Raw genomic sequence first — 13,768 nt, 5'->3', positions numbered from 1 at the left:
AATATTTTTTTATTAACTTAAAAATCGCCTCAATATTTTATAATAATTGCCTGTTTTTCAAACATTATTTAAAAAGAAATTTATTTGTAATAAATAATAAATAGATAAATATAAAGAATTTCATATTATAAAATGTGATATATTTATATTGTTAGAAAATAAAAATTAAAAATACTAATAAGAGGAATCATTCTGCGGATATCAAAAATCATTTTGTTGAAAAGTAATGACTTTTTTTTTAAGTCCTTTTTTGTCCTTACAAATTTAATAAAAGGACAAATTGTCCCCCAAATTTTGTAAAAGAGTTGTGGAGCTTTTTTTTCATTTTTTTTTAAATCTCAGGCACCTTAAGAGAGTCACTAAAGTCAAGATTTTACCGGCAATTTAGTGAATTTACTAGTTGATCTAAATGATAGCAACATGGGCGGAGCTAAGATTTTAATCTTGGGAGAGGCAAACTAAAATCAAATATAATATAAAAGTTTTTCTTTACTATTATTTATCTTATATATATATATATATATATATATATATATATATATATATATATATATATATATATATATTGTAAAAGAATTTTAAAAATTTTATTATATACAACATTTCATACGTAAAAGTGATATAGGACGAGATTTTTCTTTCTTGTTGTAGTTGCTTTCATGTGTGTGTGTGTGTGTGTGTGTGTGTGTGAGTGGGTTACTAACAAGAGAAGTTGCTTGACTTATATACTTGCTCTAATGTTATGAGAAAAAATTGATTTATTAACCTCTTGGTTGCTTTTAATTAAAAGTGATGGGATTTATTTATCTAATTGATTTATATGTTGAGATTATGTTTTTGCGGTTATTGTTCAACATAATTTCTAAAACTTTACTTTGAATCAAATTTATTTTGTACTTTTATTTTGTATTTGTTTTTTAAAGTTGCTAAAAAATTTTATTTAGAATTTATAGTAGTATGAGGATTCTATTTCATTGAAAGTTTTTGTTTTTTTTTTCACTTTAAGATACTTCTTTAGTTTTTATATTATAATTTAATTTTTTTAATTATTAATGTATTTAGGGTGAAGGAGGCTGAGGATGAGATTTTTTTGAAAAACCACAATGGAACAAAAGTGTTGGTAGACTTTCATTGCCCATGGTTGGAAATAAGACCAAGATAATGGTACAAAAAAAAAAAAATTCGCTCGCTGTGGGAGCTGGTTTACAACCTAATTCCTATATTCGTTGAGTGAGTGTGCACAAATCAGACGAATAAGTTTCCATGATGTGGACCTTATTTTATCAAAAAAAAAAAATTTCAATCAGTATAAGAAAACGCGAAAAAATTAAATTTTGTCTAATGTCAGGATTAATGGATACTTGTAGAACATTTAGCCAGGGTTTGGCTTAACTTTGTTTTTCTTGGATAATTTAGCATCTATTGGATTTCCACATCAATCTTCAACACATGCTAATTTTTTCAATGCTATTGACAGCTTAATGATGGATTTCAATGATGCTTCATAAAGAAAAGTTGTTGAGCTATTATTCATCTCCTTTTCTTAAGGAAGTCTTGGAATGAATGAATGCATTTCAAAGTCTCTTATTTCGATATTTGGGCAATAATTTGTGGAACATAATGATTTGTACAACCATTAGAAGCAAACTTCATGATCGAGTTTATCTTTTAAGTACTTAAAGTTGTGAATTGCTTTGAATAGAAGTTTACAATTTTAATATAGCACATTCTCACATAGGGGGTGTTTAATATTTCACCATGAGAATGTTGTAATGGAATTTAATTGATGGGAAAGTGAGTTATTAGAAAATAACATTCTTTTGTTTGGTATGCATTGAAAATTTTAATTAAATTGATGCGAAAGTAATATTTTTATATTTGGTATGCAAACACATTCCTGAGAACTTTTTTATATATTGACATAAATGCCCTTATGTTACTTTACTCATAACCAACATGTCATTGTTTTTAATATTAAAACAAAAACAACATATTAGGCTCAATTCAAGCCACATTAATATATAATACCAAAATATACAGTATATAATACCTAAAATACACAGTATACACAATATATAATACCCAAAATATATAGTATATAATATACCAAAATACCTAGTATAAAATATACCAAAATACCTAGTATATAATACCCAAAATACACAATATATAATACCCAAAATACATAGTATATATAATATATCAAAATACATAGTATATATAATATATCAAAATACATAGTATATAATACCCAAAATACATTATATAATACCAAAATATATAGTATATAATATACTAAAACACACAATATATAATACTTAAAATACATAATATATAATACCAAAATACACATTATATAATATACCAAAATACCCAATGGCAATTAGATGTAATTTTGAAAAAAGTGTGAGGGTAGTTTGGTCAAAAGCAAAGGGTTCAATTTCCATTCCCATGGGAACCTAACTTTCCAACAAAGTAGCGAGGGAAGCATTTTCCCTCTCGGATGAAATTCTCTCCCATGGTATCTTACTTTTGAGGAAAAACCCTCTACCAAACATGGCAAAGTTATTTTAAGGGAGCAAACATTAATTAATTCTTAGCCAATCCAATGAGGATTCATCATTTACTGAAATCATCAAAGAAAATAATAGGTGAAGCCAAACAATACCTTGGCTATTTAAATCCATTGGTTTTTGAGCTAGTAGCTAATTTATTGAATAATAAAAGCATTACAAAGGTTAAGAACAAACCAAAGACAAACAACAAAACTAAAACAGGTCTAAACAAAAAGCACAAGACATTAAAAAGAAAATCATTCTGATGAAACAACTTCATTAACCATCTTGGAAGGTCTCTACCCTGATGAAATAAAGAAAGAGAAGGGGTAGAGATACTATGGCCAGCTAACTTGGCAGCAACGAGGCACCAACTCTTGGGGATTATATGTACTCTTGGATGACCCAAGATGTGAAGATATGTTGGATCTTGATGTTGCATAAGGCAGTACATTACAAAGCAATCAAAAGAGTTTTAATTTCAGCATCCATTTCCGAACTGACTGAAATAGGACAACATCCTACCACAAATATGTCATAATTAGAATCCCCAACAAAGAAACTAGCTCCTCCCAAAGAAAGGTCCCTGGAACATAGAGCTACCCAAAATAAAAACGGTCCATCGGTATAAGAAAAATTAAGTAGGATGAGATTCTTCCCCTTTTGATGATTAGAGGTCGTACAGTACTCTTGCGTTAAGGCACAAGCTCTCCTCGGGATTCTATTGAAATCTGGTTCTTTATGCCTAAAAATAGCATTATAGCAAATTTTCCAAATGTACCACGCAGCAGCCACCACAATAGATTTGACAAAATTGGGGTACACACAATGATCAGCTTCAATTCAAAACCCAGAGGTGAAACCATCACGAAAAAAAATGGTTTTCCCAACCAGATTACTAATCAAGTTCCAAATGGTCTGAACTTTGGGACATAAATTCAAGATTTGTTTTGCTGATTCAAAATTGAGACCATAAAAGACACAAAGGTCCCGAGGTCCTAAATTGAGAGCATACAAAAAAACAACTGTCTTAATTTTACCTTTGAACACTAGCCAAATGAAATGTTTAGCTCTAGGAGCCAATTTGAGAGACCACAATATTTTCCAACCCTTCCAAGTTTCACAATCCGAAGATATAGCAATTAACTATTTGTAAACCTTGTTGGAAGACTATTTATATAAGATTTGGGAAACCAAACCCAATGAGAATGCTCATTTGGGTCAATTGGTCCAAATCTAAGAGTAGGGGAATTTAGTTGATCTCCAAACAACATTCTAATTAAATGTAAATTCTAATGAGTATCAACATTGAAACAGAGAGATCAACTAAATTCATATCCATGTTTAAAAAAGTTAGCTTAAAAGCTAACGGAATTTCAAAACATCAAGGATCATAAAGAAAAGAGACAGAATTAGGGTTAATGTCCTTGATCCATATAAAAGGCTTGAGAGAAAACGCCGTTCGACATAAGCTCTTAAAACCCCAAGAACAGTTGGTTGGAATTGTATCAGTCCAAATATTAAAGTTGCCATACTTTTGCACCAAAATATCAATTCACATATTATCATGAGAATTCAAAAAACTGAAGACATGCTTAGCCATCAAAGGCACTTTAGAGTTTTTAAGATTCAAGTGTAGTATCATGATAGTTAACCAAGTGAATGCCACTATGATTGCCACAATTTGACCAGAGGAATTTCCTAGTACTTGCAGAATGCCACAATTTGACCAGAGGAATTTCCTAGTACTTGCAGAAATCTTATTCAAAACAATGTCCAAGATGGGATAAACAGACATATAGTAAAGGGGGATAGAAAGAAGGGAAGTGTTGCTCAAAATTGTTTTGCCTGCCGGAGAGATTTTAGACTTGTTCCAACTAGCAATAATTCTATCAATTTTTTCCAGCATATTATTAAAATGGGAAACCACAAACTTTTTTGGAGAAACTAAGATGCTCAGGTAGATAATTCTCATAATTCTCTTATTAACCCAAGAATGGAAGTGAATCTCAGATTTAAAAGCATTTGCATTTTGCCCAGTCAGTTGTTGATAAATAGATAACCAAAGTATGATAAAACGGGTAGCGTTCCTAGTCGCATGAGAAATAATAATCAAATCATCAGCATACATAAGATGATTAAAATCATTTCTGAGATTACAATTAAAACCTCAGATCATATAGTTTCTCAAGGCAAAATTAAATATGGCAGTAAGATTTTGAGAAACCAAAATGAAGAGCTAAGGGGAGATAGGATCTCCTTGCCTAACCCCCCTCGAAGAGACGATCCAAGAGGTAGGCCGGCCATTATTATATCAAGATTTTGACACCTCTTTCATGTTCTTATTCTTCTCATTCCTGTTGTTTTTAGCACCTATTTAAATTTCATCTTCTTCAAAACAAGGCAACTAAACCCAAAAAGATTATATATATATATATATATATATATATATATATATATATATATATATATATATATATATATATATATATATATATATATATATATATATATATATATCACTTTAAATTGATCATAGGATTTTATAACATGATCACATAGTCTATGAAAGAATGATATTTATTACTTTGATTGGCTAGTACAATTGCAAGGATGTAAAATAGATATTTACCTATGAAGTTTTGGTGTTGTAGTTGCATTCTATTGAGTATTTTGATACATTATCACTACTTTTTACTTTAAGTAAGATGGAACCAACAAAATGAAACAAATTCACGTAGGTCTAACTGAGTGTTTGTGCAAAGCTATAATGTTTTTTTAAGAAAAGGAGTAGTAGTTATTTATTAGAAATGAAAAAAGAAAAAAAGTTCAACTACAACAAAAATAAACATAAAACAACCTAGTTGACCAAGAAGCCAACTTGTAATACCCTGAACCTATGGATAACTGTTGAAAAATATATTCAGGGTATTACTACAGTGGTAGTAAGATTTTTCTACAGAATAATCTTGTTGAGAAACCCCAAGTGAAAAAAATTAAGGACCTAAATGTAAAAGTTTTAAAAGATTTTGGGTTAAAGAGTAATAGAAAAAGGATTGATATAAAATGTTTCTGGAACCAAGGACTGGAAGGTAAGACGGAAGGGATCTTTTTGAAATATTGTGTTATAATCCAGGGATCATTAGATAATTTGAAAGGACCGTTTGAGAATACTATTTCATAATGCAGAGACCATTGGTGAGTTTGTCAGTGATTATTTTGTAAGAAATTATATTTTGAGGGACTAAAAGTAAATTTCGGCTGAAAATTTAAGTTGAAGAAAAATCTAGAGATGGATGGTTTGTTCATCTTCTCCTCCCTTCATCTGCTACAGTAACCCGTGAGGAAAAAAAAAAAAAATTGAAGAAATGGGAAGAAATTAGAGGTTTTAAGGAAGAGGGACTTGGAGATTGTCGGAGGAAGCTCGCCGGAGAGATAATCTTACTTGGTTAGGGTTTAGTTTGGTTAATTAAGTTGATGATAATGATGATTAATGTGTTAATGATGATGGTTGGATTGAATTGGTTGAGTTAGCCAGGTTGATTTGGTTGGATCAAACCAAGCTATAATTGAATGGATTGAGTTGAATTGATTTGGTTGAGTTGAATTGAATTGATTGAGTTGGGTTTAATCAAATCAAGTGAAGTGTATTTGATTTGGTTTAGTCAAGTTCACTTAAATGAAATGGACTTGGGTTTGAATGAGAATTGGAGTGGTTGGGTTTAATTGAATTTATTTTGGTCTAAGTTTGATCAAATCAAGTTGAGTGTGGTTGGACTTGAATTGATTGGTTAAATTGAGTGGGTTTAGACTGATTTGGGCTTGGTTTGGATGTTGGGCTAAGGATTTGGGTTGAACCAATTCAAGGAAAATTTGGGTTCGGTTGAACCAAGCTGGTTCAACAGACTTTGTATAAGAATTGGAGTTGGTTCAAGGCTGGTTGGCTAGATTGAGGTTGGTTCAGTGAAATTGAGCTTGGTTCAGTGGAATTGAGGTTGGTTCAGAATGGTCTAGCCTAAATTGGGTTTATTTAAGTGCAATTGGAGACCGGTTTAACTATGCAAGGTCGGGTTTTAATCGATTGGAGTGAGTGGGCCAATTAGAGAGTCATATATTGGTTTATTGTATTTTCTTTTGGGTTTAATTGTGATAATTATATTTATTTTTATTATGTTATATTGTTAAGTGTTGTTCAGCCTTGGGAGAGAGTTCCAGGTCTAGCAAGGAACCCAAGGGAGACCAGGTGAGTTGATAGTGGCTATTATTTAAATTATTGGAAAATTATTATTATTTTGGAAATAATTATTTGATTATTATTATTTTGAAATAATTATTTAATGGCTAGTATTCTGGAAATGATGGTTTAATTATTTCATTTTATTATGTCTAATTGCGTATACTGTTGAAACATACTTATATTTATTATTATTTATTTGTCGTTGATGTGCCATGATGATCATATTGATATACATGATTTTGTATAATTATACATATTTTTAAATAGTGAAAATACACGTATATATGATTTAATTATTTAATTCATGTATTTATTTTTTATGGGTACATATGCTTTGATTTGGAATGATTTGTGGAACCATGTGAGCATATTAAAATGTTTTATCGGCATTGTTTGTGGAATTGGTTTTCATTCTGGGTATAGGAATGGTATCGTGGATCTGGGCTTTACTGGTATTATGCATTGTTATACTTTTGGCATTGGCTTTGTGGAAAATAATGTTTATTTCCGTGATGTGAATGTTTGTCCTGGATAAGGATCCTGTGATATGATTTATACCGATTGTATTATTCATCGTATCTACTTGATGGTTTTGGACGGTGACGGCGGGCTAAGGCCCGACTACTGTAGTAGTGGGTCCCCACGGGCCACCTTTAGAAGTGGCGTGGTGGACACAGGGTGTTGATTTCTACAGGTCGGTTCGGGTGGGAGGCGTAGAGCCACTGATCGGATATTCATCGAGTGGCAAGGGAGTCATGCAACGGTGAGCCAGAGTGGGTCAACGATTAAGGATATGAGTTCCTGGCGGCTCGAACCCTAGCCATGCGCCACGGTGAAGGTTTAGAGAGTTTTCTAGGCCGATGTTATCTTTGGGTGAGTGTTGGGTATTGCTTTATTTTGAATTTGAGATTTATGTTATTTTTGAATTGTGATGAAGGCAGTCTCTTACAAAAATTTGTGTTTTATGAGAAAATCGAATTGATGTTGATTTCTGTTGAATTTCAGTTTCAAAAGCTCTTTAAAGTTGTATTTTTTTTCTAAAATTCTGGTATTTGTGAAAGTTAGGAAAATTATTTGAGAAATTGATCTTTATATGCTTTATGTATATTACTTTTAAATTATTTGAAATTATTGAGCCACTATCGATCAAAGTCGAATGTCTTTGTAGTTGCGGAGAAGGACATTAGTAGATCACCTGTTTGACTATAGAGCTAGTCGGGGGTTGAGTTCGGGACTACGAGTGGGTCCCCCTTTCTTTCTTTTCTTGTTATTGGTGTTGTGATCTTCATAGCGGTTATCATGCAAAATTTGAAATAGTTATACTTTGTTGTATTTATGTATTTGAACCTGTAGTTGGTGTAAAATTGTAAATTGTGATTTGTAAATCTGATTTGATTTCTGAGAGGTGTCAGGTTTCCAGTTAAAAAGGAATTTTTAACTGATGGGTGTCACATTTACCTCGGTAGAAGGGGTGGGTGTGACACAACTATTATAGTACAAATTTAGGTTATAAAACCACAGTTAGTTAGATCTTTCATAATCCACTCCTTGGGATTGACCTACACATTTAGACATTGCAGGTCGAATTTTCTTTTTAGACTCGTGATTGTTTAAATCTTCTTCCATGTCTTATCACATATGTTGTGCTTCTTGATCATCAGTTGAAGGTTGAGACTGTCTGTATATGTTGTATTAATTACTAAACCTCTTTCCTAAGCAACTTTTAACCGCTTCTCTAGAGCACTCAACTCTGCCTCCAGACTGGAACTAGCTTCTATTCTATTGTGACATGTAAGAATGGATTTCTTTTGTGAGTTTATGAGCACAAATCCTACACCTCTTGCATGGTTAGTTGAAATCCAAGTTGTATCCATGAAGAGATAAAAAGATGAAATGTTAGAGTTGATATTAATAATAAAATACTTTCCCATCTATAAATCTCTGGCATTAAAGTATTCATTCACCAAGTCTACAGTTGTAGTTCCAATCCATTGAAAATTAGATTGATCTGTATATATATGGCGTTGCACCTTGCCTTCCAGAAATTCTAGATTGCAGTCACTATGAGAGATGCCTTCCAAATTGTCTTAACTAAATTTAACTCTTCCAACCATTGGCTAGTTGCAATGCTATTTCCAAATTTGAACCTCAGACCTGTGAGGTTTTCAATTCTAGCCCAAATAATTTGAGATTTATTGCAAGTTCTAAAGAGATGGTCAATATTTTCATTATGAATAGCACAAACCACACACCGACTATCTTGAATAATGTTAAGATCTTTGAGAAATTCAAGTGTTTTGATTCTGCTGTGAAGAAGAGTCAAAGTGAAGAACTTGGCTCTAGGCATGACTTTGAGCTTCCAAAGATTTTTCCAGCCTTTCCAATGATAATCTCCCATGTGCTTAGAGTTATGGAAAGAGTATATAGATGGGGTAATTTTTGTATGTTGGGATCTCAGGGTCCAAACCCAGGTATTATCTCTGTAAAGATTTATTTGACCAAGGTTAACATTAGGCTGGTTGACCCTATCACACAAAAGCCTATTGATATTATACCAATCCCAAGAGGATTGATTGATAACATTGAAAAATTGAAAGTCATTGTCAGTCAAATCCATGTTTAAATAAGTGGGCTTATGAGATATTTAGGGACTCAAAACACCATGGAACATTGAGAATGGAGACAGATAGAGAATTGGCTGGATTAATCCAGAGATGGGGTTTGATAGTCTGAGGTTTTTTCACATGGCCCTAAAATACCAAGAGCACTTAGGAGGGATTCTAGGATTCCAAGGATGGATTTTGCCATACTTAAAACCCATAAAATTTAGAGCATTGTTGGCTAAAAGAGTTGTTTTCAAATATCAAAGGTTGCAAATGGAAACCACCCCCTCTTTCCCCCTTTCTCCCTCTCTCTCTCTTTCTCTCTAAGTTCTGAGTTTTATCCAAAGTAGATGTACTCCAACTAATTGGAGGAGCACCATACTCCCTACCCATCTTTTAACCAAAAAGTTCTCTTAGCCAAAAAGGATATTTTATCCAAGACAGAACTAGAATAGGGTAAATAGCTAGAGTGTATGTAGGGATGGCCATGATAGTGCTATTGATGAGTGTAGCATGGCTAGCTTGGGAGATTTTTTTGCTAATTTGAAAATTTTGTGATAGCTTGAATTTTAGAAATCATAAGGTTAGAGTTTGTGACAGGGAGTTTGGTCAGGGAAATTAACACTCCAAGGTAAGTAAAAGGAAAGTGTCCTATATTAAAATCCAAAATATTACTGTTACTTTTGAGAGTCTTCTATTAAACCATTTAGGGAAATAAACAACAAAATTTAGCACCATAAAGTTTTTGGCCAGTCAATTTTTGGTAGATTGCAAGGCAAGTCTTGATGTCGCTGGCTATATTTCTAGATGGTCTAGTGATAAGAATTAAGTCATCCGCAAGGAAAGTTGTCATCATGCCATGTTAAGAGTGTGATTGGGAACTGCATTACTGTTTTGGGAAACCAAAATGAAGAAATATGATGAAAGGGATCACCCTGACCCTCTACTAGCTTTAATGGTCCTAGAAGGCTGGCCATTTATAAGTAAAGAATAGATTAGGGAGGAGATGAAGGCTTGTATCCATGAGATCCAAATGATAAGAAAACTCATCTTAGTTAAGATTGCAATGATGACATTCCAACTAACTACATCATAAGCATTCTCTATATTATAATAATTATATGGAAGGGAGGGGTCTCTTAAGGGGGAGTACTATTTCTTGTATAGCAATAATGTTATTGGCAGAAGTACGTATGAGTTTAGGAAGGATATGGCTAAGATCTTCAAAATAATCTTGTAACAGACATTGCAAAGCGAGAAGGGACGGAAATCACAAATATACTGGGTTCGGTTTTTTTTAGGAATGAGAGCTCTGTTCATTGCAAAGCTAAAATGTTATAGACCTCTGTTTGTTATTTGCTTCCCTGAATTTCTCCACAGAACCGTCAATTCCATCAGGAAACAACTATAAAGAAAAAGTTTTCCTTTCAGCACTACAAAATTAAAACACTAATCCTTACCAAAATCAAACCACACTAAGAACCAGCAAGAATAGGAATCAGAAAAACAATCAGAACAACAACAACCAAGATCAAAATCCAGCATATCCATTTCCTATCCCTCTTCTTCATGGCCTGTGCTTTGGCAAGACTATCAGTCCCCCCACAAACATACTCCTTTGCACAAACCACATTCTCCTCTATATCATTCAACTTATCCTGCTGCCCATCCACCATGACAGCCATGTCAAGGAACACCTGGTGAAGTTTCATCAAACTCTTCTGTATCTCAGTTATAGCTCTCTGCCTCTCATGCATCTCCATATCCACTATTCCACCAACCTGACAACTCCCAGCAAGCATCTTCTCAATCACCTCTTCACTTGCCACTTCTCCAGTAGCAGTGTAGTATTTCCTCTTCAAGCGCTCCTTGTGCTCTGCCATTATTGTCTCTCTGAGTGACTGAAACCCATGCATCATCTCCCTAAGTCTTGTTCTCAAGCTATTAGTTACTGACATTCTGGTCCTGTCCACAGGACCTCCTTCTCCAAAACAAGAAGATAAATCACGGTTGATAGCGTTTGATCTATCAAGGCCTTCAAGCTTTAGCTTGATGCTCTGAGCTTTCTTGAGGATGGTGAGCATGTCTGAGTCCATACGGTCTCTTATGCCTCTGAGGACTTTGGCACTGTGTGCTGACTTGGACTCTTGGTTTAGGTCATGGAGGTCTTGGAGGAGATTGGAAATGGCTTCCATCTCTGTTTGGATTATTCCTACTTCTTGGAAAAACCTGGACAGGTTCTCTTCTTCACCTTTTGTGAGCCCTCCTCCTCCTGCCTCGAGGTCTGGCATGGAGTTGGCTTCTTGGTCCTTGAGTGCCTGCTTCTTGAGTTCCACATAGCTGAGGAATGATTTTGTCATAAGATCGTTCATCTTTGAGAAGTATACCAACTGCAACGTAGAAGAATGTCATTAAGAACATTCAAACAATTTAATCAAGTCTTTAGAAAATAAAGAGACAGCATTTAAGCAATTTGAAGAACAAACTTCATCCATAACGAAAACCAGCAATATATTAAACTTAAAATATAACATATAAGAATGCACTATAGATTCAAACAGCAATCCAGGTGTGATCAAGAGAGAATGGTGGGTGTCATGCAGAGGAAAATCAAGATTTATAAAAAGCTGCCTAGGAGTTACTGCAGCTGCATCATTCAGTAATCAAATTGAACATGAAGAAGTACATCAAACAATGCTATGAATTGGCTTACATCTTATGGAAAATCAATGTATATATATATATATATAGATATATAAGAATAGATCCAATTGTAAGCAAAAGCAGTAGTTTTAGCAATCACAAATGACTAAGGAATCTAACAAATGTGAAAAGATCTAAGAAAGCCAGAAGAAACACACCTGGTGTTGTTGGTGCTTGACTTCTTTAAAGTAGATCTGGCAAAAATGGATGGTAAGATTTCATCAAGTTAGAAAATAATGGAAAGTAACAGAAAAATCAACTGGCTGCGTATTGCAAAACTATAAGGAAATCAAAAGTGTGACTTCATATAATCAAGGATAAAATAAAAAGAAAAACCAGCCTAAACGTGATTCTGTAAGCCATATGATGAGCAAATAATATTTGGAGATCATAAATCATGAACTGACGGGATTCAAGAAAACTGGAAAGACCTGAAGAAGCCTCAAAGAATCAAATCTATCAATGCATTTGGTTAACAACTAAAACACAATCTTATTATTACCCCAAAAGGCCAAATTCAAAATAGAAACAATTCCTCTACATCTGAATCATATTCAATAAAATTGGACTGAAATAAAACAACAAAACAAACAGAATGAAAATTTTCAACAAAGAAAAAGAAACCTAATCAACTAATCAGATACAACTAAGTTGCAAGAAATGGCAGCAAACCCTGACAGAGTAACATTCAATGAATCCAACATAGCGTAATACAAATAATTAACAATAGAGTGAGTCTTCGATGATTCGATAAAATTTAATGAAATAAAACCATAAAACACAAGAATGCAAACAATTGCAATCAAACAAGGGTGAAGAAATCTCCACATTTTTGTAGAATTTCTAATTCTCATAAAACCCAATTTCAAAGAAACAAACACGTACGAATGTCAAAGAAAACCGATTAAATGAAAAAATCAAACCAAGAGAGAAGGCTGAGATCATACCCTGAGGAACAACTCCGGTGTAATCCTGCAGGCCAAGTTTGAAGATCAAACCAAACCTAATTTCAAGAAACCATTGAACAAATCAAAAGAAGAAACATACTCAAATTAAATGCAAAGATTAAAATTTTTTTTGCGATCATACCCTGCAGAAATCCTTGCGAGCTAAATCCCCAAGATCTCCGGGAGCCACAGAGAGAGCGAGAGCTAAACCAAGAGAAAAAGATGGGAGAAAAATTTGAGCTTTTTTTCTTAGGGTTTGAAAGGAGGGTTGTAATGAAGACTTGCCGTCGTTTGAGAGATTTTGAAATCTTCGTTTCGTTTTTCGGTTACGTTTTCTCATGATTAGTGAAGTGTGGAAAAAAGAGCCGTTGGAGGGAGTGTTGAATAAGCGCGCGAAAGAACCGAGAGGTCTTTTCTCGTTTTCTGTTTTTTTGTTTTCAAAAAATAAAGTTTATAATTTAAAATTTAGTTTTTTGTTTGGTTTAATTGCCGTACAGATACTATAATTGTGTACTTTCTGTCATTTTAATCCTCCACAGTAATATTTTTTTATACAATTAAGTCTTTGCAATTTACACTTGTCATCTACACATCGGACTAAAATGACTTAATTCGACTAAATATAAAAACTTAATTGTATCTAAAAATATTGTTATGACTAAAAAAAAGAAAGTACACAATTACAGGAATCTGTACAGTAATTAAACCTTCTTGTTTTGAATA

At 33.2% G+C, this 13,768-nt stretch overlaps 1 protein-coding gene across 1 annotated transcript; it reads right to left on the bottom strand.

Moving 5' to 3' along the window:
• Positions 1 to 10,753: 10,753 nt before the first annotated feature.
• LOC120282553 (syntaxin-112) lies at positions 10,754 to 13,322 on the bottom strand. The gene is made up of 4 exons (XM_039289386.1): positions 13,188 to 13,322; positions 13,046 to 13,101; positions 12,257 to 12,292; positions 10,754 to 11,785 (listed from the first exon to the last, which is right to left on the bottom strand). The coding sequence occupies exon 4, from the start codon at positions 11,765 to 11,767 to the stop codon at positions 10,871 to 10,873; it is 897 nt and encodes a 298-aa protein (XP_039145320.1). The 5' UTR covers positions 11,768 to 11,785; positions 12,257 to 12,292; positions 13,046 to 13,101; positions 13,188 to 13,322; the 3' UTR covers positions 10,754 to 10,870.
• Positions 13,323 to 13,768: the final 446 nt, after the last annotated feature.

This window comes from Dioscorea cayenensis, chromosome 18, assembly GCF_009730915.1.
Source record: "Dioscorea cayenensis subsp. rotundata cultivar TDr96_F1 chromosome 18, TDr96_F1_v2_PseudoChromosome.rev07_lg8_w22 25.fasta, whole genome shotgun sequence".
NCBI lineage: Eukaryota > Viridiplantae > Streptophyta > Magnoliopsida > Dioscoreales > Dioscoreaceae > Dioscorea > Dioscorea cayenensis.
The sequence above is the reverse complement of the archived record's forward strand: the minus strand, read 5'-3'. Positions and strand labels throughout refer to the sequence as shown.